At 41.6% G+C, this 23,235-nt stretch overlaps 2 protein-coding genes across 2 annotated transcripts; both read left to right on the top strand.

The window, feature by feature from the left end:
* The first annotated feature begins 6,039 nt into the window (after window positions 1-6,039).
* LOC110875918 lies at window positions 6,040-7,056 on the top strand. The gene has a single exon (XM_022124110.1). It carries the CDS (start codon window positions 6,040-6,042, stop codon window positions 7,054-7,056), a length of 1,017 nt encoding a protein of 338 aa, XP_021979802.1.
* A 3,913-nt stretch (window positions 7,057-10,969) lies between these two features.
* On the top strand, window positions 10,970-11,755 carry LOC118481736 (WAS/WASL-interacting protein family member 3-like). The gene has a single exon (XM_035976956.1). The coding sequence runs from the start codon at window positions 10,970-10,972 to the stop codon at window positions 11,753-11,755; it is 786 nt and encodes a 261-aa protein (XP_035832849.1).
* Window positions 11,756-23,235: the final 11,480 nt, after the last annotated feature.

Genomic DNA, 23,235 nt, shown 5'->3' with positions numbered 1-23,235 from the left:
TAGTATGCCTAGATACACATGACCCTATTACATGAGAATACCTATGTGCTTACACTCTTCTGTCATCGCACTTTACGCGAACCTCTCTCTTACCGATGTTATCTTTGCTATGAAGATCATGTCTGGACGAATTAACATGACTCAAGCCCAGTTGACGGCTCTCATTAACGAACAAGTTGCTGCGGCATTTGCAGCCGCACAAGCAGGAGGTATATCCCGTAGTCATAACTCACACTAGGATCTTTAGATCCTACACTCCTAAACCAACTCTTGTGTTTAACTTTGCCCTATTCGTACACAATAGGTCAACATGCACCACAACCAGTTTGCACTTTCAAGAACTTCATGGACTGTCGTCCAAGCACGTTCAGTGGCACGGAGGGAGCAGTGGGACTACTCCATTGGTTTGAGAAGCTCGAGTCGGTATTTGAGATGTGTGAATGCCCTGAGGCTCGCAGGGTCAAGTACGCCACTGGTACGTTGGAAGGAATCGCGCTAACCTGGTGGAACGCGCAAGTTCAGATTCTAGGGTTGGCAGCTGCTAACGCCACCCCTTGGAACGATTTTAAGGAACTCATCAAGCGAGAATACTGTACGCGTGATGACATCCACAAGTTGGAAGATGAGCTTTACCATCTGAAGATGACGGGGTCAGAAATCGAGGCTTATACGAAACGATCGAACGAACTGGCCATCTTGTGTCCAACCATGGTGGACCCTCCAATCAAGCGTATCGAGTTGTACCTCAAGGGTCTAGCATCAGAAATTCAGAGCCATGTTACATCGGCAAACCTCGACAATATCCAAGACATTCAGCGTCTTGCTCATCGCCTTACGGATCAGGCGGTGGAATAGAACAAGCTGCCCAAAGGCATCAGTGCTACCACTACCGCTGTCACTACTTCTGGTACACCTAGCGACAACAAGAGAAAATGGGATGGGGATTCCAGCAAGGGATCAGTTTCTGTTCAGTCTCAAGCACAGCAGCGCAAGGCAAATGACTACCAGAGTCCGAATCAGCAATCATCAGGCAGTCAGGGACAGGGTGGATATCGGGGAATTCACCCATGGTGTAGTAGGTGCAACAAACACCACAGTGGAAGATGTCGCAGGGAACGTTGTCAAAGACGCCTCAAGATGGGTCATGAGGCCAAGGATTGTAGAAGCTCACGACCAGCAAATCAGAACCAGCAACTCCCACCGCCAGCTCCACAGAACCAGCAGCAGCAGCCACAGCGTGGAAACCAGGGATGTCTCCAGTGTGGGGCTGAAGGCCACTTCAAACGTGATTGCCCTCAGTTGAACCAGAACCAGAATCGCAACAACAATAACCAGGGCAACGGGAACAACAACAACGGGGGAAACAACAACAACAATGGCAACGAAGCTAGGGGTCGTGCTTTCGTGCTAGGTCAGGGCGACGCAAGGAATGATCCCAATGTGGTTATGGGTAAGTTTCTTCTCGACGATATTTATGTTACTGTTTTGTTTGATTCGGGTGCTGATACAAGTTACATATCGCTAAAAGTCAGTAAATTGCTAAAACGTGCACCAACACTCTTAACCACCAAACATGTAGTAGAATTAGCAAATGGTAAGAGTCTAGAAGCCACGCAGGTAGTCAGGGGTTGCAATATTGTCTTAGCCGATCAAGTTTTCTCCATTGACCTTATTCCCATAGTCTTGGGAAGCTTCGATATCGTTATAGGGATGGACTGGTTATCCCAACATCATGCAGAGATTTTGTGCAAAGAGAAGATTGTTCGTATTCCACGTTCTGGTCAAGAACCTCTCGAAGTTCAAGGCGACAAGAGTGGTGCTGTGGTTGGCATCATCTCTTTCTTGAAGGCGCAGAAATGTTTGCGCAAGGGTCACACCGCTATTTTGGCACTCGTTACTGATGCATCAGCGAGGGAAAAGAGATTAGAGGACATTCCAGTTGTACGCGACTTTCCTCAGGTGTTTCCTGAAGATTTACCTGGTTTACCTCCTCATCGTCAGGTCGAATTTCAAATCGAGCTCGCTCCTGGAGCAGCACCCATAGCTCGAGCACCGTATCGTTTAGCTCCAACCGAACTGGAAGAACTGTCGAAGCAACTACAAGAGCTCTTGGAAAAGGGCTTTATTCGTCCAAGCTCATCGCCTTGGGGAGCTCCAGTACTTTTCGTGAAAAAGAAGGATGGCACTTTCAGGATGTGCAGCGACTACCGTGAACTCAACAAGGTGACGGTGAAGAACCGTTATCCTCTTCCACGCATAGACGACTTATTCGACCAGTTGCAAGGGTCGTGCTACTACTCCAAGATAGACTTGAGGTCAGGGTATCATCAACTGAGAGTCCGGGATGAGGACGTCTCCAAAACCGCATTCAGAACTCGCTATGGTCACTACGAGCTTCTTGTCATGCCATTTGGGTTAACGAACGCGCCTGCCGTATTTATGGATCTGATGAACAGAGTATGCAAACCGTATCTTGACAACTTTGTGATTGTATTCATCGACGACATTCTGATCTACTCCAAGAGTCAGGAGGAACATGAGCAGCATCTGCGTCTTATCTTGGAACCCCTTCGAAAGGAACAGCTGTACGCCAAGTTCTCGAAATGTGACTTCTGGCTTCGTGAAGTCCATTTCCTAGGCCACGTGGTAAACAAGGATGGGATTCATGTTGATCCATCCAAGGTAGATTCGATCAGGAACTGGCCTGCACCGCATACACCAACGGAAATACGCCAATTCTTGGGTTTGGCGGGATACTACAGACGGTTCATCAAGGATTTCTCAAAGATTGCTCAGCCGCTTACACTACTGACACAGAAGGGTGTCACCTACCGTTGGGGTAATACTCAGGAAACTGCTTTTCAGCACTTAAAGGATAGACTTTGCAGTGCACCTATCCTCTCATTACCAGAGGGCACGGACGACTTCGTAGTCTACTATGATGCATCCATTCAGGGTCTTGGATGTGTATCAATGCAGTGCGACAAGGTCATTGCTTACGCTTCGCGCCAACTCAAGGTTCATGAACGAAACTACACGACGCACGATTTAGAGCTGGGAGCTGTTGTTTTTGCGCTTAAGATATGGCGACACTACCTGTACGGTACCAAGTGCACAATTTACACCGATCACAGGAGTCTCGAGCATATCTTCAAGCAGAAGGAATTGAATATGCGTCAACGACGGTGGGTCGAGTTACTTAATGATTACGAATGCGCCATCAAGTACCATCCAAGCAAAGCCAATGTTGTGGCTGATGCCCTCAGTCGGAAGGACACTCTAGCTAGATGCGTACGAGCCTTGCAGCTCACTATTCAGTCTAGTCTTCCTGCACAGATACGAACTGCTCAGATAGAAGCATTAAAACCCGAAAACGTCAAGGCTGAAGCCTTACGCGGCTCAAGGCAACGAATGGAACAAAAGAAAGACGGCGCCTACTACGTAACGGGGCGTATTTGGGTCCCACTGTATGGCGGTCTACGCGAACTTGTGATGGACGAAGCGCACAAGTCTCGCTACTCGGTACATCCAGGGTCAGATAAAATGTACCAGGACATCAGAACTACTTATTGGTGGCCTAGCATGAAGGCCCACATTGCCACTTATATCGGCAAATGTTTGACCTGTGCAAGAGTCAAGGCAGAATATCAGAAACCAGCAGGCTTACTTCAGCAACCAAAGATACCACAGTGGAAATGGGAGGAAATTTCCATGGATTTTGTTACAGGCCTGCCTAGATCTCAGCGTGGGAACGATACTATTTGGGTGATCGTGGATCGACTCACCAAGACTGCCCACTTCTTGGCAATCAAAGAAACGGACAAGTTTTCCACACTAGCAGACATATACTTGAAGGAAGTAGTCTCAAGGCACGGGGTGCCCACCTCCATCATTTCGGATCGGGATGCATGATTCACGTCAGAGCTATGGCAAGCGATGCATAAATCTTTCGGCTCACGGTTAGACATGAGTACAGCGTATCACCCTCAGACAGATGGGCAGTCTGAGCGAACGATCCAAACTCTTGAAGACATGCTTCGGGCATGTGTTATTGATTTCGGCAACGGCTGGGAAAAGCACCTCCCTTTGGTGGAGTTCTCATATAATAACAGTTATCACACCAGCATACAAGCCGCTCCATTCGAGGCATTGTACGGGCGTAAATGCCGGTCACCTCTCTGTTGGGCAGAGGTGGGGGATAGTCAGACCACGGGTCCAGAGATTGTAGTGGACTCCACGGAAAAGATTGCACAAATACGACAACGCATGGCGGCAGCACGTGACCGTCAGAAAGCCTACGCGGACAAGCGTAGAAAGCCATTGGAATTTCAGGTCGGGGACCGGGTTTTACTTAAAGTCTCACCCTGGAAGGGTGTGGTACGTTTTGGCAAACGGGGCAAACTAAATCCACGGTACGTCTGACCATTTGAAATCATTGAGAAAATTGGCAAAGTGGCCTACAAGCTAAACCTACCAGCTGAACTCGGGGCAGTTCACAACGTATTCCATGTGTCGAATCTGAAGAAATGCTTGTCAGATGAGACCCTCATAATTGCTTTGAAAGAGCTCACTATCGACAAACAGTTGCACTTCGTCGAGGAACCTGTAGAAATCACGGACCGGGATGTTAAGGTCCTCAAACACAAGAGAATCCCTCTTGTCCGAGTTCGTTGGAACTCCAAACGTGGCCCAGAGTACACCTGGGAACGCGAAGACCAGATGACAGAAAAGTATCCCCAGTTATTCGGAACCAATACAACCACTACTGAGGCTGAAGCTACTACTGCGGAATTTCGGGACGAAATTCCAGATCAACGGGGGGAGGATGTGACACCCCAGGAAAATCAGTGAACGATACAACTTACTTAGCTTCCTCAGTGAGTGCGTACCAAATTTCGGGACGAAATTTCTTTTAAGATGGGGATAATGTGACAACTCGTATTTAACCGTTTCTTGTATTACGTGTTAACTATATGAACTGTTGGTGATTTCGTGATAATGTTACATGTTACGGGAATGTTTTGTTTTATGTGTTTACATGAACCGAACCGCACAAGACTCACTCGACCGCATAATGCACACAAGCCTGGTTGGGCCGCATTCCTTAAGCTTGAACCGAATGGGCAGCCCAAGTTGGGTTCGGCCCATCCCTCCCTTAACCGAATTATACCTAGAATGTTAGTAACATTCTCACAACTTGCAAAACATCCTAGCACACACACAAACCCTAGAACACACACTCTCTCTAACCGAACCGAAGGCAGCCCTTGTTTCCCTCGAAGCCTTTTTTCACGATCAAGCTTGTCGAATCATACTTCTGGTTAGTATTTCATTGTTATCTAGTTGCCATGCTAGGTGATCTTGTCATGTATAAACTAGGGTTTTATACTAGTAATATTGATTAGCTTGTCGAATCATACTTCTGGTTAGTATTTCATTGTTATCTAGTTGCCATGCTAGGTGATCTTGTCATGTATAAACTAGGGTTTTATACTAGTAATATTGATTGATAATACTAGGTATTCGGTTCATGTGTTTAGATGCTATACAAGGGTTGAATGATGCTAAGATTGTATGATTAACATGGATTGGTAATATGCTAATCGGTTTGAGTGTATGGTTGTTAGTCGGCTGTGATGTTATGATTTGTGACTATGAGTTAGGTTGCATGATAGTTTATAACTTGGTTAATCACATGAATCCGATCATATGTTCTGCATGTTGGTAAATGGTTGTTCTTGAATATGATATGAACGTATATGAACATGTTTGAAGATGTTATGAAACTGTGAATGTTGTTGATTTGATCTGATTGTGAAACTGCCAAATCTGTTTGCTAACATTACGGAATGGATGAACTGGAATTATGGAAAGTTGTTACAATCTGCTTGTCTCGACCAGGGTTGCGAGTCGAGAACCCTTAGTCTCGACTCGAGACCACAACACTCGCACACAAACAGCACAACTCGAGACCAGCGTTTGCGAGTCCGGTTGCGACTCGAGACCGTGAAGTCTCGACCAGATCTCAAAAGTGATGGGATGCAATTTACTTGGAACCAAAAACCAAAGCATGGTGTGGGTATTCTAAAGAAGATTGATCGTGTATTGGGCAACATTCAGTTTTTAGATGCTTATCCAGATGCCTTTGTGTTATTTCACCCGTTCCGAGTTTCTGATCACACGCCTTGTATTGTTAATTTCCATACGATAAAGCATAATAGGCCTAAACCTTTTAAATTTGCCAATTTCTTGGTGAAGAAAGAGGGTTTTGTGAACTGTGTTTCGGATGAATGGGCTAAGGAGGTGCAAGGTGTGACTATGTTTTCGGTCGTCAAGAAGCTTTCTTTCTTGAAGTCCCCGTTGAGACGCCTTCTTTTCAAGCAAGGTAACTTGCATGAACGAGTCAAGTTGTTGAGAACTAAGCTGGATGATATTCATATGGCTATTGATGCTAATCCCTCGGATACGACTCTTAGAGATTCTGAATCTAAATGTCTTCAAGAGTTTCAAGCCGCTTCATATGATGAAGAATGTTTCCTCAAACAGAAAGCTAAAGCGGATTGGTTGGCTGCGGGTGATTCGAACACTAAATACTTCCATAACTGTGTCAAAATGAGAAATGCTTGTTCGAAGATGCATGGAACCCAATTTATTGGTGATAGTGTGTATGGGGTTCTGGTCTCTCATTATTCGGCTTTCTTGGGTATGGAGGATCAGGTGGATTCGTTACCTAGTAATGTTGCCTTCCCTAATGTTCTAGACCAAGTTGCGGCTAGTAACATGGTTCGCCAAGTAACTCGTGAGGAGGTTAAAAATGCTATGTTCTCTATTGGTGAAAATAAGGCTCCGGGTCCGGATGGGTACACTTCGGCGTTTTTTAAAAACTCTTGGGAAATTGTGGGGGATGAGGTTACTAAAGCCATCTTGGAGTTCTTTGATAATGGTAAGTTATTGCAGCAAATTAACCATACGATAATTGCTCTTGTCCCGAAAGTCCCTACCCCTAACTCTGTGGTTGATTACCGGCCGATTTCGTGTTGCAATGTGATTTTGTAAATGCATCAGTAAAATCTTAACTGATAGAATTAAAGGAAGTTTGGGCGTTCTAGTCGATATTAACCAGTCGGCTTTTGTTCCGGGTAGGAAAATTTCAGACAATATCCTTCTTACTCAGGAATTAATGCACAACTATCATTTGAGAATTGGCCCAGCGAGGTGTGCATTGAAGATTGACATTCAGAAGGCCTATGACACGGTTAGCTGGTCTTTTCTTGAAAGTATTTTGCGTGCTTTTGGTTTTCACCAGAAGATGGTGAATTGGATCATGGTTTGTGTTACCACGGTGTCTTACTCGTTAAGCATTAATGGTAATCTTTATGGGTATTTCAGAGGTAAAAGAGGGTTGAGACAGGGTGACCCGATATCCCCCTATTTGTTTACTTTGGTGATGGAGGTTTTATCGTTTCTCCTAAAAGATGCAGCTAGAAATAGTAATGCTTTCAGATACCATCTTCACTGTAAAAAACAAAAGATTATTAATGTCTCATTTGCGGATGACCTATTCATCTTTGTGAATGGTGATGTTGCTTCGGTCAAAGTGGTTAGGGACACTCTCCAGCAGTTTTCGAACCTTTCGGGTCTTGTCCCCAGTATTCCGAAGTGCACGGTGTTTTTTGGCAATGTTCCTCAATCGGTTAAGCAGGAAATTCTTCATGTTTTGCCGTTTCGAGAGGGTTCGCTGCCTGTTCGCTACCTGGGAGTTCCTTTAATATCGTCTAAACTTTCTTATAAGGATTGTAAAATTCTGGTTGATAGAATGGAAAAGAAGATTGATAACTGGATGACGAGATCTTTGTCCTTTGCAGGTAGATTGCAGCTAGTTAACTCGGTTCTTTCTGCTATGCACATCTACTGGGCCACAGTTTTCTTATTGCCAGCTAAAATTGTGACGGATCTTGAAAGGCGTATGCGTGTTTTTTTATGGTCTGGTAAGAATCAGCTGAATGTTAAGGCCAAGGTTGCTTGGAAGATAGTTTGTCTTCCTAAGAACGAAGGGGGGTTAGGAGTTCGATGCATTGCTGATGTTAACAAAGCTCTTGTCTCGAATCATATTTGGAGTATCTTAGTGAACAGAAACTCTCTTTGGGTGCAATGGATTCATATCCATAAGCTCAAAGGGAGAAGTTTTTGGGAGATACCTTGTCGTGGTCGTATGACATGGGGGTGGCGGAAAATCCTTGCTTTGCGTGACTTAATCCGTCCATTTTTGTGGAAGTCTATCGGTAATGGTGCTAATACAAATGTTTGGAGTGATACTTGGTGCAGTGCTTGTCCTCTTCGTGCTCATATTAGTCCAAGAACCATTGCAATTGCAGGTTTCAACCTGCAATCTTCTGTAGCGGATATGGTTGACTCTAGTGGCAATTGGAGGTGGCCGGTTGCTTGGTATGATCTTTTCCCAGTTCTAATCAATCTTCATGTTCCGGTTCTTCATGACATGCAGGATCGGCTGATTTGGATTAATTCTGAAGGAAAATCATGTCACTTCTCTTCGTGGGAGGTCTGGAACAATATTCGGTATCGTGAGAATGTCGTTTCATGGATACATATGGTTTGGTGTAAACAATGCATCCCAAGGCACTCGTTTCATTTGTGGATGGTCATTAGAAATAAGTTGAAAACTCAGGATAGAATGTCCATTTGGGAGGCGGGTAGTGCTACAAACCTGAATCTCATGTGTTGCCCTTTATGTCATCATGACCGGGACTCGAGGGATCACCTATTTTTTGAATGTTCGTATTCTAAGGAGGTTTGGGTTGGCATTAGGGAATTGGCGAATATGGGCGATGTTAATTACCGTTGGGATGATATAATGAATTGGATGGATCAAAACTCTACTAGTCAACCAGTCAATGTTGTGAGCAGATTGGTGGTTGCAGCGGCTTCCTACTTCGTGTGGCAAGAACGGAACTCTAGGCTTTTCACTCGGAATCAACGTACAACAATTGTCTTATCTCAGGAAATCATTAAAACTGTTCGTATGCGGCTCATGACCTTCAAATTCAAACAGGGATTTGCGAATAGAAGTTTCCTTCGGAAGTGGAACATTCCTAGCAGTAACTTGGATATTGATCCTGGCTAGTTAGTTTTTGCGTGTTTGTTATGGGTTGTTTAGGCTGGGCCGGGCTGTGTCTGTTTAGTCGTTGTTTGGTTGTTTTTTGGTTGTTTTCTTTTTCTCTAGTCTTGGCATGTCAAGTCTAGAGGGGGTGTAACACTTCAGTTGCACTATTGTGCTTATTGTGTTTTATAAAATTCACCGGGGTAACCCTTTACCCAAAAAAAAAAAAAAACCAGTACGACTCGAGACCGTGAACACTTGCACATTATTATTGGACTTGCACTGTCACGAGCCCAACCGATTGGGCCGGATACTTGGACTTGTTTACGTGACTGCTATTGGACTGCTATGAATACTTGTGTATGCCATGATTATATTTGCCACAATACGTGTAGAACCTATGTGCTATATTCGAATACGAACCTGACTTGTATGATAACCATGCTAGGACGTGGTTGATCACCCTATAGCTTACTCGAACTTTCTGTGTATCTGCCGAGCAAACCAAGGTGAGTTCACACAGCCAAGGCATGGGTTCCCGGGTGGGAATGGGATTGGATGACTTATTGTATATACTCGGATGATAGAACCTAACGACAAGATACGGCTAGACTAGTAACACTTATTGAACTGATCTTCGCACACCTGCCAAGGGTTGGCTGCGATATTATAACTGACTTCGCATACCTGCCTTAGGAAGGCCGCTAACTAAATTTACTAATCTTCGCACACCTGCCTGGGGGCCGCGATACAAATAAACCTAGTCTAGAATACTTGGGAAAAACATCCCCTAATATCTTCGCATACCTGCCTGGGAGGCCGCGATGGAAACTAATACGATACATGACTTAACGAACGAACATAATGCTACTCATATTGTTACAATTACTGAACTATACTCTGTGAACTCGCTCAACTAGTTGTTGACTCTCTGCTGCATGCCTTGCAGGACCTTAGGTACATATGGAGCTTGCACAGGGAGGAGCAGGTCGTTGTGGGACATGGATCGTGAATGCTTGCTAAACACTTATGACATTTCATACATTATTATTTATGTGGGTTTTACTTACATGCTTCCGCTACTTAAACAAAGTTTGGTTTGAACATCAATCGTATTGAATTGGGTTTTATGAACTACTTTAACTATTATGCACTATGTTTGATATGATTGATGGCTTGATCCTGGTCATGTCATGCCTCCAAGCGGTGGTACTCCGCGGGTGGTTTTTGGGGGTGTGACACTGGGGAGGTTTAGTCTTAGAGACTGGGGAAATTAAGTCTTAGAGACTGGGGGAAATTGAGTCTGAGAGACTGGGTAGTTCAGTTTGAGAAACTGGGGAGTTTAGTCTGAGAGACTAGGGAGTTCAGTCTGAGAGGCTGGGTGGGATAGTCTGGAGAAGACTAGGATGATTACTTGCTTACATTGTTATTACTTACATGCTTACTTGATGATTGTTGATATATGTGCATATGTGTGATTGTTTTGTCACAGACACCATGTCATCTTCCTCCGAGAGTGGAGTATCAGACACCATAGACCCTATAGCTATAGTATCGGATGACGAGATCATCCCAGAGGACGAGGTTTTTACATCTGACACCACGAGTAGCGACGACGGTGACTTTCAGCCCTTCGCCTTACCAGATTTTGGAGATGACATACCTATAGCTGATGGTTTTCCTGATGGGAATCTATTTCTTGTTCCGATCCCTGCTCCTTTTCCTATTGCTGCATTTCCCCTGGAGGATCTGCCTCTTGATGCTATGTCTGACGACGACATCGATCTTTTCATCGAGGGTCCCCCTGAGGATGCCTAGGATGGTGGGGCTCCAGTTGATGATGATGTCGCTATGCCGCTTGCAGAGATTCCAGTCGATGACGACGTTATTTTACCACTTGTCAAAATTCCAGTTGATGATGATGTTGTTATTCTTCTTGATGAGATTCCAGTTGTCGATGCCATTGTTTTTCCACCTGTCGAGGTTCCTGTTGTGGAGGTTTTATCTGACCCGTCTGGTCCCGATTCGTTTGAGTCTGTATCATCCGCTACTTTATACGCACGGGGCGTGCAACATTACCCCACTGACACTGATTCCGACATGGCGATGTCTGCTGCACCCATATTTCCACATGACGTTGACCCAGATCCTGAGATTGTGTTTGTACCTGACGAGCCACCTTTTGAGGCACCTGTTATTCCTGACAATCAGCTCTTCGATATACCCGCTGATCATGAGCTTGCTCCAGCTGACCCAGAGCCTGAGATTACACCAGAGCCCATACCTGCTCATGATCCCCTACCGGAGCGTGATCATGTTGACATACCAATTGTTACACCACCCTTACTTAATCCGATCCCTGCACTTGTTGACCGTGCTCCTTTTGCTACCCACATTGACCCCAGATATGCTCACACCCGCAATGGGTGGATTGAGGAGGACGACGACTATCCTCCTTTTGTCAGACCAGTTACTCCCCCTCCTGCATCTACCCAGGCACCCGTTGATGTCACCCAGTTTCACCCACACGTGTCAGATGCGCACCGCATAGATTTGCCAGTCACATTTCTTCAGGATATCCCTCCCCCCCCCCCCCCGCCCCCGTCCAGGGGAAGGACCAACGAGTCAGCCGTCTGATTATGTACCTTTTTTGTCAGCAGCCGATCATTTCATGCCACCGTTTCCACACACGGCTTCTTCTTCTGCACCCACGGGCGAGCCACTTATCTGGTTTCCGCCCAACGTAATGCCTATATCTGATCCATACCACCCCTTCCACATTGGATATTCGAGGGATGAGTTGCTTTTATCTCTACATCTCCAGCAGGAGATGCTATGTAGGAGAGTCATGGAGTTGGAGAGGATCCTGCGTCCTCCGCCTTGTCATTGCCAGCCACCATTCGTGACACCACCAGCTCCTCTCCTACCGTACCCTGATTTTGATGTCCGTTTCCTCACGATGGAGCAACAGATTGCTTACCTACTGCGTATTGTTCATGCACTTGAGGAGGATTTGGCGCACTTGCGCAGGTTGATTTTCGTTCCTCCACCTCCTCCTCCTCCCCCATTAGCTTAGAGGTTTTTGGTTTTATGCAGATAACATACTTTTGATGAGAGTACAGCTATTGAGCCTGATTACACAGTTTTCGAAGAACACATGCTGACTTTTGACTTTTGACTATGGTAGTTGGTAGACGATTTGGACAGGGGTGATGTGACCCCGGAGTTCCTTTTGATGTATGATATGTTGTGAAACTTGTAAAACTGTCCTTGTGGCCCTGATATATGATAGCTCAATCTCAACATTCTCATTACATACATTGTTGGATTACTTGTTTGTGTTATGACATGGGATGTTATGTGTATACTTGTGTTGATGAATGTTATTACATGCGCGTATTACATACTTACTATACTTATTATGACCTGACCAACCCAAACTTTTCGTAGAATATGTCTCAAAAGATCATTCAGCTGCTCATGATCGAGGCAGAACTACAAGCGCACATCGCACAAGCGATAGCATAGCACGAGGCCCTGCGCTCTGAACCCAGCAGGGGTACCTCCTAAAGAAACCCACCTCATGGCTGTACCTACTTGCAGTTCCTTGATTACAAGCCTCCGAATTTCGACGGAACTAGAGGTGCCATAGCCTTTGCGAAATGGACTGCAGACATGGATTCTGTTTTTCGGATGAGCGGATGTACGCCAGGGCAACAAGCCCTATATGCGTCAGGATTGTTTCTAGATAGGGCCTGGATATGGTGGAACTCTCAGATTCAAACTGGGCAGAGCTGCTACGAATGTTTTAACATGGGGTGAGCTGAAGGAAATGATGCGTAAGGAGTATTGTTCTCCGATGTGGTGGAGTACGTGCAGAGGCTTCACGATTTGTCGCGAGTTGTTCCATACCTAGTGGAATCAGAGATGAAAAGGGGGGAGCCATTCATCTGGGGATTGGCGCCTCAGATCCTGCGCTTAATGATGGAATCAGCTCCGCGAACAGCTATCGATGTGATCGAATTGAGTGTGGCACTCAGTAAAGGAGCGGTTAGACTGGAAAAGCCTTCAAACCCTGTCGAGATGAAGGAAACGCAGGTAGAATCATCCGAAAAGAAGAAAAGAAAGCTCACGGACTCCCAGGAGGATACCCGAACGAATGACGAGAACAAAGCCAAAAAGAAAAAGGAATACAGGGGCATCCTACCTAAGTGCAATAACTGCCCATTTCATCACACTGAGCCATGTAGGGAAGGAAGAAGTAATGTCTGCGACCAAGTAGGGCATGTCAAGGAGATATGTCAGAATGGTACGGGACATGGAAACATAGGTCAAGATGGCGACGGTAATCACGAAGTAAACAACGGCAACAACGACTATCGAAATGGGGCCAATGATGAACAAAAACGTATTCGAGGTTGTTTTGAATATGGGGACAAAGGACATTTCAAGAAAGATTGCCCCAACAACAATCAACCGATGATAAGATTTACTTGGGAACTAAGCCGAAATGTGAAAAGTGCAAATTTCACCATGAAGGTCGATGCAAGAAGCCTAAGTGCGGTAGATGTGGAAAGTGGAAACACAACAAGGATGCTTGTTGGCCAAAGAGTCCCATAGAAGGAGGAAGTGGTGACAACAACCAAGCCGAAAATAATAATAAGGGTCCGGGCTGCTACAGATGTGGAAGTGTGGGGCACTTTAGAAAAGATTGCCCAAGAAGAAGTAACCAAGACCGTGAAGGAGCACCGAACATCGGAGCTCGTGAAGCACTCCAAGATCCAGATGTGGTTGCTGGTACATTCTCTATCAACCACAATTTTACGTCTACGTTATTTGATACCAGTGCCGACCATAGCTTCGTACCTCATGAATCTAAGAATATACTTGGTATGGTAAAAGGATAAGTTATATAACTTGCACTCGATAGAACTAGTTAATAGGAAGCCTCGACGTGGTAACTGGGATGGACCAATTGTCGAGCAACCAAGCGGATATCGTTATCTGCATCCCGATGTCGAACGACAAAGCAATCGTGATTCATGAAGCAGGATACGCCTCTACAAACTACTAGTGCTTGGAGGCACGAGAATTTCGCGCACGGAATATGTTGCCTTCTCGGCTCATGTCACAGACAAAGAAGCCGAAGGCTTGCCTGAATTACCACTCCAACGACAAGTCGAACTCCACACCCACTTGATTCCAGACGTCGCGCCTATAGTCAAGGCACCTTAGCGACTTACACCTTCGGAGAGGTCAGGATTGACAGTATAGCTTCAGTAGATGATAGAGAAAGAAGCTAACAGACCAAGTTTCCCATTTTGGAGTAACCCCGGTTTCGCCTGTCAAGTAGAAGGACGACGATTTTCAAATGAGCATCAGCTACAAGGAGCCGAACGAGCTAGCCAACAAGAGTCGGTGACCCCTGAAGAGAATTAACGAGTTACTTACTTAACTAATTATGAGGATCCAACTACTATTTTAAGACTGATTGATGATTGAGCGTCATGATACGGGAATTCAGGAAGAAAGAATACCGGGAAATGGTGGGACAATAACTTGTTTTAAAGCTACGCAAAAGAATTGTGATTCATGCGTAACGCACAAATCATGTGCTAAGTCCTTTAGGAACCCAGGTCAAAACCCGGAAAGGTCGTCACTTAGGAACCACACCTGTGAACTCTAGCAAATCCCTTTGTCCTGATAAATATGCTCCTTCAGTTAACCAAACAGAAAGTGCTCAAACTACTTTTGTGGGAAATTCCGCTTTTGTTTCTAGCGAGTAGAGGCTTGCGTCCCTACTCCCCCTTTAATGGTAGTTGCATCACGCCAATTTTCTTCGCTGAGAGCGAACACACATTTGCTTTGACACTTGAACATTTCTTCATTTTAGCAAATACTCATCGTTTCAGTACTCGGAAACTTATATGTCACACATGCAACGTTTGCTATGCATGTGGTTTCATTTCGAATAAACGCTTCATTAAAGTTCAAACGTTATTTTGCTAAAGTAACTATTGGTCAATGATTCGAATAACCAACGCTCTTGTAATTGTTGGCTCCTTTATGCTGTCAAGCCATAACATTTTCTTGAAACCCCTTTTATTTTAAGTTGCATTCATGGTTTGTCTTCGTAACCATGCTGAAATTCCCTTGTTGATACATACGTTTATTGTCGGGTTACGCTGAAACCGAGATCAATTGCTTGAACTTATCCATTTCGCATATTCAATTTAAAACATCATATGATGTATTGGGAGCATCATATTCAAATATTTTTTCAAGTGTTTTTTTGCTTCGAGCCGTAGTAGACTTGCTTTGCCTGCAGCTCCTTTAAATCGTTTGTTGATTTGGATACTTTACAGTAATACTTTCACGAAATTGAACCTTGCGCTAATTTGGTTACGCACCTCATACACGGATTTAATTGTTTATTCATTGACTTGCCCTAAACCCATTTTGTTTATCAACTAAAGCGGTCTCAACACAGTTGTGTGTTAAGACGATGGTACATAGATTCATTTTATATCACGGTGTACCTCATAGCGATTCTTTCATTATCAACCGAATGCTTTGCGATACTTGTTACTTTTTCACCTTCGATCGGAAACAGTGATTCTTTGATGCTCTGTACCCAATTGAAAACTCTATGACATTGTGTAAACCAAATCTTCAGATCGTTTCAGTACACTTTCATTTGGTTTCAAACACAGTGAAGTTGTTCAGTCATCACTATTATTGAATTATGTCGAAACGACACCTTGTGGTGTCCTTACAAACTTGTAGCTTGTGCTAATCATGGTCAATCATTTCACACAAAACTGCATATACTTTGTTTGACTCGTTATTTAAACATTCCTGATGCAACTACGAATCAAGACAGTGATACACCAGATTCGCATGTATTTCATTCGGTGTATTTTCGCAATCGAAGAATGTCAGCACAAATCCTTGCCATTTAATTATTCAAAAGTTGACAGAACATGTTCGTATTCAAGTTGTTAATTTTGGGTTCTTATAGCGGGTGCTATGGTTTGTGAAAACTCGTTTGTGTATTGTGACCGATTGTTTGAAAATCCGTTGGTCAAAACTCCTTTGTTACACCTCTGGTAACTATGTTACGCTAGATTATTCATCTATACGTCTCATGTCCTTTGACATCTAATGCTAGGACACATACCTTTTAACCATTGGGTTATTGTTGTCGAAATACATCCTAGGATTCACCTGATATGAATAAGATTTGATTTGGTTATCTACCTCAGTACTATTCATATGCATGCACGCGTAATGAAACCCTAAGTAGTTAAGGTAGTACAAATTTCGAGGACGAAATTTTCTTAACGGGGGGAGAATGTGACAACCCTCACAAATACAGGTATCCGTACAATTATTTAATATTAAATTTGTTCTTAATGACTGTGCTTGATTAAAACTAATGATATAAACTGCTTTATGATTTTTGTATCATACATACATGTGCATCACATTTCATACTGTCACACCATTTATTACATACAAACTTTAGTGACATACTTGATGCACAAATCACAGTTAGCACAGTTAGCGAATAACTCAGAAATATACTGACAAGTGCCAATACATAGACAGACAGTGTTTTGAGGCCCAGTATGAGCCAGAGACAAGGTACTACACTAGTATGGAGTGTAGGGAAGTAAGGACCATAAAACTGCGTCACTTGGTGATAGTTTAGGTGCTAGAAAGTGCCTAAAACCCACTCAAAGTGCAGAATTCTGCACTAAAACATCAAAATTCAGCATTTTAACATGCTAGTAATGTGCAAAAATATGGCAAGATGGTCTTGTATGCTTTCCTAAGTGTCGGGAATTGAAAGCGTCACAAAAAGTTACATAAAAGACACTATATGGTATAACTTGACACTTTCACAAACCAGTATTTAACCGAACAACCGAACATTACCTGGAACACTAAAATATTGCTAGAAGCATTGTTTTTATTTTTCTGAGCTAGTTATGGTTCCCGAACACCTAAACATATTACATAAAACATCCTACACACTAAACATTAGATATTACCTTTAACCTTCCACCAATTAACTTATTTACCATTCAAATTACAATTACCCCCCCCCCCATGTATTATTTACGGCTCATAGCATGGCCCCACACCCAAGATTTGTAAATCTTCCTAAATCTCTAGTAATCTTCTATTGGATTTGATGAAGATATGGCTTGTACTATGAGGAATACAATAACCAATGGACATTAGAATTAGAGGATTATAAGAACTCATCTTCTTCACTCAAAGCTACGGCCGACCCCCCTTACCCACACACCACCATTTTCGGTTCAATCCAATCCAATCCAAGGTTATCACAAGGTGTACCAAGGTGATTCAGGAGGCTCGGTGCTCACGGAACTTGAAGGACCTCTCTTGTGTGCTTTTATCCACCACATTTTCAACCTTGTTCTTCCCTAGCTTCAAGCTAGTAGTAAGACTCTTTAATCTTTGTTTACTTCATATTTTTTATGGTTAAAAGGTCATAGTATGTTGATTTATACAAGAGCACTAAAAGACTTTAACTTGAATCTTGAAACATAAAGATGAAAATATGATGAAATATTGTTAGTATCATGTTGTTTGATATATGTTGATGATTGCTTGTTGATTTCTTGGTAATATGATTTGATCATCATGTGAAACTTGTTAGATTATGTATAAAAACATGATCTAACAAGATAAGAGGTGATTATGTGATTACATAAAATGATCATCTTCTTATTAGGACATGAACTTGATGATGAAGTGATTTCTTGAAAAAGTAATAAACAAAGTAAGTTAATAATCTTGTAAATCCAAGACTTGTGGATGATTGTTCTAAAAGAACCAAGTTAAAAATGTGATTTTTGAAAGATTAAGATTTTTATTAAACCTACACTATTTTTGGTAACAATACAAGTGTAGAGATACTTTTAAAACAAGAAGATGTTATAAATAAACATTTTTGCAAAATGTGTTTACAAGTTGTAAACACTTAAATTCTTTAAGAATGGGATTTTTAAGGAAACAAACCCACTTTAGAGGGTAACAAAGGCTACTAAATACTTTACCAAGTTACTACACACTTTTATGAAAGATCAAGTTCATGTTACTATGTAAAGTGTATTGTTTTTGCACTTGGTAAGTGTAAGATTATTAGTGATTTGTTGTTGATTGTTTGGATGATTTTTGAAAAAGAAAATGATATGCTAAATAGCATGGACACCTCCATTGTTAGGGGAAACTATGGCGAAATTTTCTAAAAATTCCAGCACTTAGAAAAATATTTTCTAACAAGTATTTACAAGTGTATTTTAACCTTGTTTTTCAAATATAAACTTTGCCATGGATTTTTGTAACGAAAATACAAGTATTGGAGGTTGGTTTTTGTAAATAAAAATGGATAAATATATATTTAGAATATATATTTTATATTAAGACACTTATGTGAATACTTGTATGATTTGTGGATTAGTTATATTATTTTAAGGGTAAAATAATATATCTTAACAAATACCATGAAATTACAACTCCAAAATAATACCAAAAATTATAAGGAATAAATATTTAAGTTACACACTCGATATTGTGAAACCAAACGTGAAAACTTAACTTATGATATATTCCGGAATTTATTTTTACAATATATTTTGGTAAATATTATTTTGGGAAACGGAAGAGGTGAAAATGTGATTTTTGTGAATATTACTAAGCTATATCATATTTTCAAAAAAGAGAAAATATATTATATTTTTGGGAGATAAAAATATATATTTTCCTAGTATATTTAGAAGATATATAATTTTTGGGAAAAATATATATTTTCTTGGGAATACATTATTTTTGACAATAAGTAATATATATTTTCTAAGTGGGACTTAAAAATATAATATTTCAGAACTACAATATACATGTATAAATACCCCATCCTTGGGAAGGAAATACGGAGTTAAAATACTTCTGAAGTATTAATACCAAAAATATTGATTTAACAATTATTCCAAACACTAAATATAATTTAAGTTGAAATATTAATTATTTTAACAAATAATTATAACTTGGAATAATACTTGGAGACATAAGAAACGCAACTCAAAACGTTAAACTCTAAGCCAAGGCACGGCTCGTTCGTCTAATAGACGTTAGTACACTGTAGGTAGTCGTGATTAGCTGCAAAGATTTTGAGTTGCCGGTACATGACGCACTACTGTGAGTTCATGTCCCCTTTTTCTTTTAACTATTTTTAGTTTTATACTTCGGGGGTGAAATACATGTTATGATTATTACGAACGCTTTATACATGGTATGATTAGCTTAAGGAGGGTTTTACTGCGTGATCATGTGAGTGGTGGGTATAACACTTAAGGCCATTAATCCTCACTATAGGACCAAGGGACATGAGTGATAGATCTATTTGGGTGTAGCGAGCCCACACCCATGCGGACCAGGGTGGCCTATGTGGTGACTATGTCTTCATCCCGGAGACAAATTTGCTAGGTTTGAGTCTTCCTGCACCATTTTCACACATACCATTGGCTTTGCAACCCATTGGTGATTTCTTTTTCCTTACTGCTACATACCAGGGACTTTCATTCATACAAGACATACTTTAAAGGTTATACACATACATATGAACTCGCTCAACTTTTGTTGATGTTTTTAAATTACATGTATTTCAGGGAACTAGTGGATCTGGCAAGTGTTGCATGTGTTTCAAGCTGCGTATAAATAAAAGATGTCATCCGTGGTTGTAGAGTTTAGGGGATGTATTCTACTCCTGGACGGGATACAAGCTCGGGTTTGTTTAAGTTCTTTTGTCAAGTCCTTGTGAACTCATTTGAACGTGTTATGATTTGTAACTTAATTTGGTGTCGATGTTTTCAAGACAAGTATGTTGTGGTATTTTCTAAACTTAATTAATGGATGAACATCTCATGTTTTATCATATAGTGTTGTTATGATTGAATGCTATGGTATTAAGAAGTCACACCAAATAACCATGCTTCCGCAAAAGTCAAGGTGTGACATCAAAAGTGCGTTATGTCACACCCCGACCACGTAAAACAACAAAACGTGGCGGAAATGTCGGGGAGTGTTGTAACAGAATCATTGTTTCACAACCATGGAATAAATAGTTTCGTTTTATTGAATTATTAAATTAAATGTTTTGATACAAATTAGATAAATACAACTATTATCCTCCAAGTTTTAAAGTCGCTAAGGCCTTGTCCATTCCTATGTGAGAATACACCAATATCATCATCAAGCATCATCAACTATTGTACCTGAAACACATGTGAAAATAGGTACGTCAGCATAAAAATGCCGGCGAGTACATAGGTTTTGTATGAGTTTCAGACTCATGGCTAGTTTGCATGCTGCAATACTTATTTAAAAACCCTGTTTTGAAAAGTATAGTATTGCGACATAATTTACCAACTCAAATCAAATTGGTTATAATTTATTAAAAAAAAAACTTCGTAGCCATGATTCTTAACCCCAAAACAATTGTTTGATTAAATCCAGATTTGTAAATCGTTTTTGGAATAAAAAATCGAATAGTATAATATATTGTTGGAAAAACCTTGTATTACAACTTTGTTTTGTTTACCATTGCCCAAGTGATCTAGATAACGCAACGATATATAATGTGTTAAAAGCACTTATATATAGGAAGTACCATGTGACAACTGTGCTCTTTAATTGATGAACAATGCAAAACAATGTTAGTTATCAATAAATCAATGTGTTTTGGTGTTATTATATGTGTTTTATGTGTTTGATGATTTTACAATTCGATCCGATTCGATTTCAAGCTTTAAATCGCTTTCTGGAAAGTTATACGCAAACTGGTGCGTGAACGCAATCAGTTAAACGCGACAAACACTCCGGAATAGTGAAATAGGCTTAACATACCTTAAATAACCTTCACATAACTTAGAAATAAGTTTTGGATGGTTTGGTGTGTCGAAAACAAGTTTGTTCGATCGAAGGGACTATTTGTGTCAAACTGCGAAACTATACCGATTCGTATGATGTCGAATAGTCCAGAACTTGATCATAAGCTAAACATACCATAAATAACCTAAAAATAGCTTAGAAATAAGCTTTGATAGGTTCGGTGTGCGAAAACATGCTTATTTGATCTTACAGGGACTAAAAGTGTCAAAAACGGCGTAAGTTTGCATTTTCGCGCATATCTTACGTTCTGGACACATCTGGACATCCAAGATTTTTGTACACACTAAAATATTTTTATTTTAGTGATCGGCATGCAAAAAATTCCATTCGTCGCTTAATTTGGTTCGTTTTCGCGTCCGTTTGAGTTTCGTCGTAATTTAACGAACAACGCGACCGTACGACCAAACGAACCGACATCCGTGATATTTCAGAGCATATTTCAGGTCCCCTACACTTTAACGACCTTGTAGAGCCTTGAAAATGGCTTAACGGGGGTCAAAAAGGCCTGAAATGGGCTTAAAACACGTGCAGGGACCATTTCTGCCAAACTTTGAAAGTTCAGCCTACATCGTCGCTACGCGACGGCCGTAAGGCCTTGTGGTCGCGCTACGCGATGATCACATCTGGGCAGAAACATTGTAAAACCCGTTAGGATCTCTCAATGATATCAAACTTTAATTTGTGAAAGTGCGGAAATCAATCACAAATCGATTCAAGAATATATACTAATAATCAAGATGAAAACAATAAACAAAACACAAACCGAAATCTTGCATTCAATGGCTAGCAATGACTGATACAAGAAATCAACAGGAACTCGGTTCCTTCCCTTTGTGTCGCAACCCACACTTCACCAAATCAACAACCACAAACAAGATGTTGAGATGTGCTTAAATACAAAACAACTGGGCCATTAACCTAAGCCCATGCGACACCAAGAGGACTAGCCCAAACCTTACATTATCGACCCAAAACATAAAAGCTAAACAAATACATAATCAACCCTTAAACTATGTAGATCAATTTGTGAAAGTGCGGAAATCAATCACAAATCGATTCAAGAATATATACTAATAATCAAGATGAAAACAATAAACAAAACACAAACCGAAATCTTGCATTCAATGGCTAGCAATGACTGATACAAGAAATCAACAGGAACTCGGTTCCTTCCCTTTGTGTCGCAACCCACACTTCACCAAATCAACAACCACAAACAAGATGTTGAGATGTGCTTAAATACAAAACAACTGGGCCATTAACCTAAGCCCATGCGACACCAAGAGGACTAGCCCAAACCTTACATTATCGACCCAAAACATAAAAGCTAAACAAATACATAATCAACCCTTAAACTATGCTAACCTACATGAATAAACCTTCGTGTTCCAACAATCTCCCCCTAGGTTTATGCATGAAGGTTCTTCTGACTTCAATTGCCTTGATCACCACCACTTATACGATCTTTATATCCACCGAATCCCTTCTTATGAATATGCAGAACAGACGCTACAGCAGACGTCCAACCCTTAGCAATTTCTTCATATTTCTCTGTAGCTCTGATTTGATTGCATGCCAATACTTCTAGATCTTCAACAGCAAGATTCAACAAGTCAATCTGATCGACCAAACAAAAACTTGCATCTCCATCACAAACAATCACCGCCTGCCCAAGACGTTCATCATATGCCCAAAAGTGTAATGTTTTCAGTGCACCTTTGGGAATCTTTCTCACTAACGGAATCGTCTTCTCTTTATCCGTAGCTGGCCAATGCACAATCTTCATACGCTTGTTTGTGTAAGGATCTCTAATCCCTTTCGCTGGTTTAACAATGGAATCTGCCGTACGCATTGAAGGAAAACCTTTAAGAACCTCCCTCTTCAACCTCTCAAAAAATGCATATCCAACACCTCCAGGCTTATCATCCACATAAGGTGCATTAGACAAATCTGTCAAATCCACCTTAGTGAAAGACTGAAACTGTCCTGAACGTTTGTACCACTCGACAGGACCAACTTTTCTCTTTATCCACCATCTCTTACGATCATGGTCATATCCCCAGCTAACTACACCAGAACGATGACCAACTTTATCATAGAGAGTTTCACCAACATCCATTAAATGATGAGTTGCA

Source organism: Helianthus annuus, chromosome 9 (genome assembly GCF_002127325.2).
Source record: "Helianthus annuus cultivar XRQ/B chromosome 9, HanXRQr2.0-SUNRISE, whole genome shotgun sequence".
Taxonomy (NCBI): domain Eukaryota; kingdom Viridiplantae; phylum Streptophyta; class Magnoliopsida; order Asterales; family Asteraceae; genus Helianthus; species Helianthus annuus.
The sequence above is the reverse complement of the archived record's forward strand: the minus strand, read 5'-3'. Positions and strand labels throughout refer to the sequence as shown.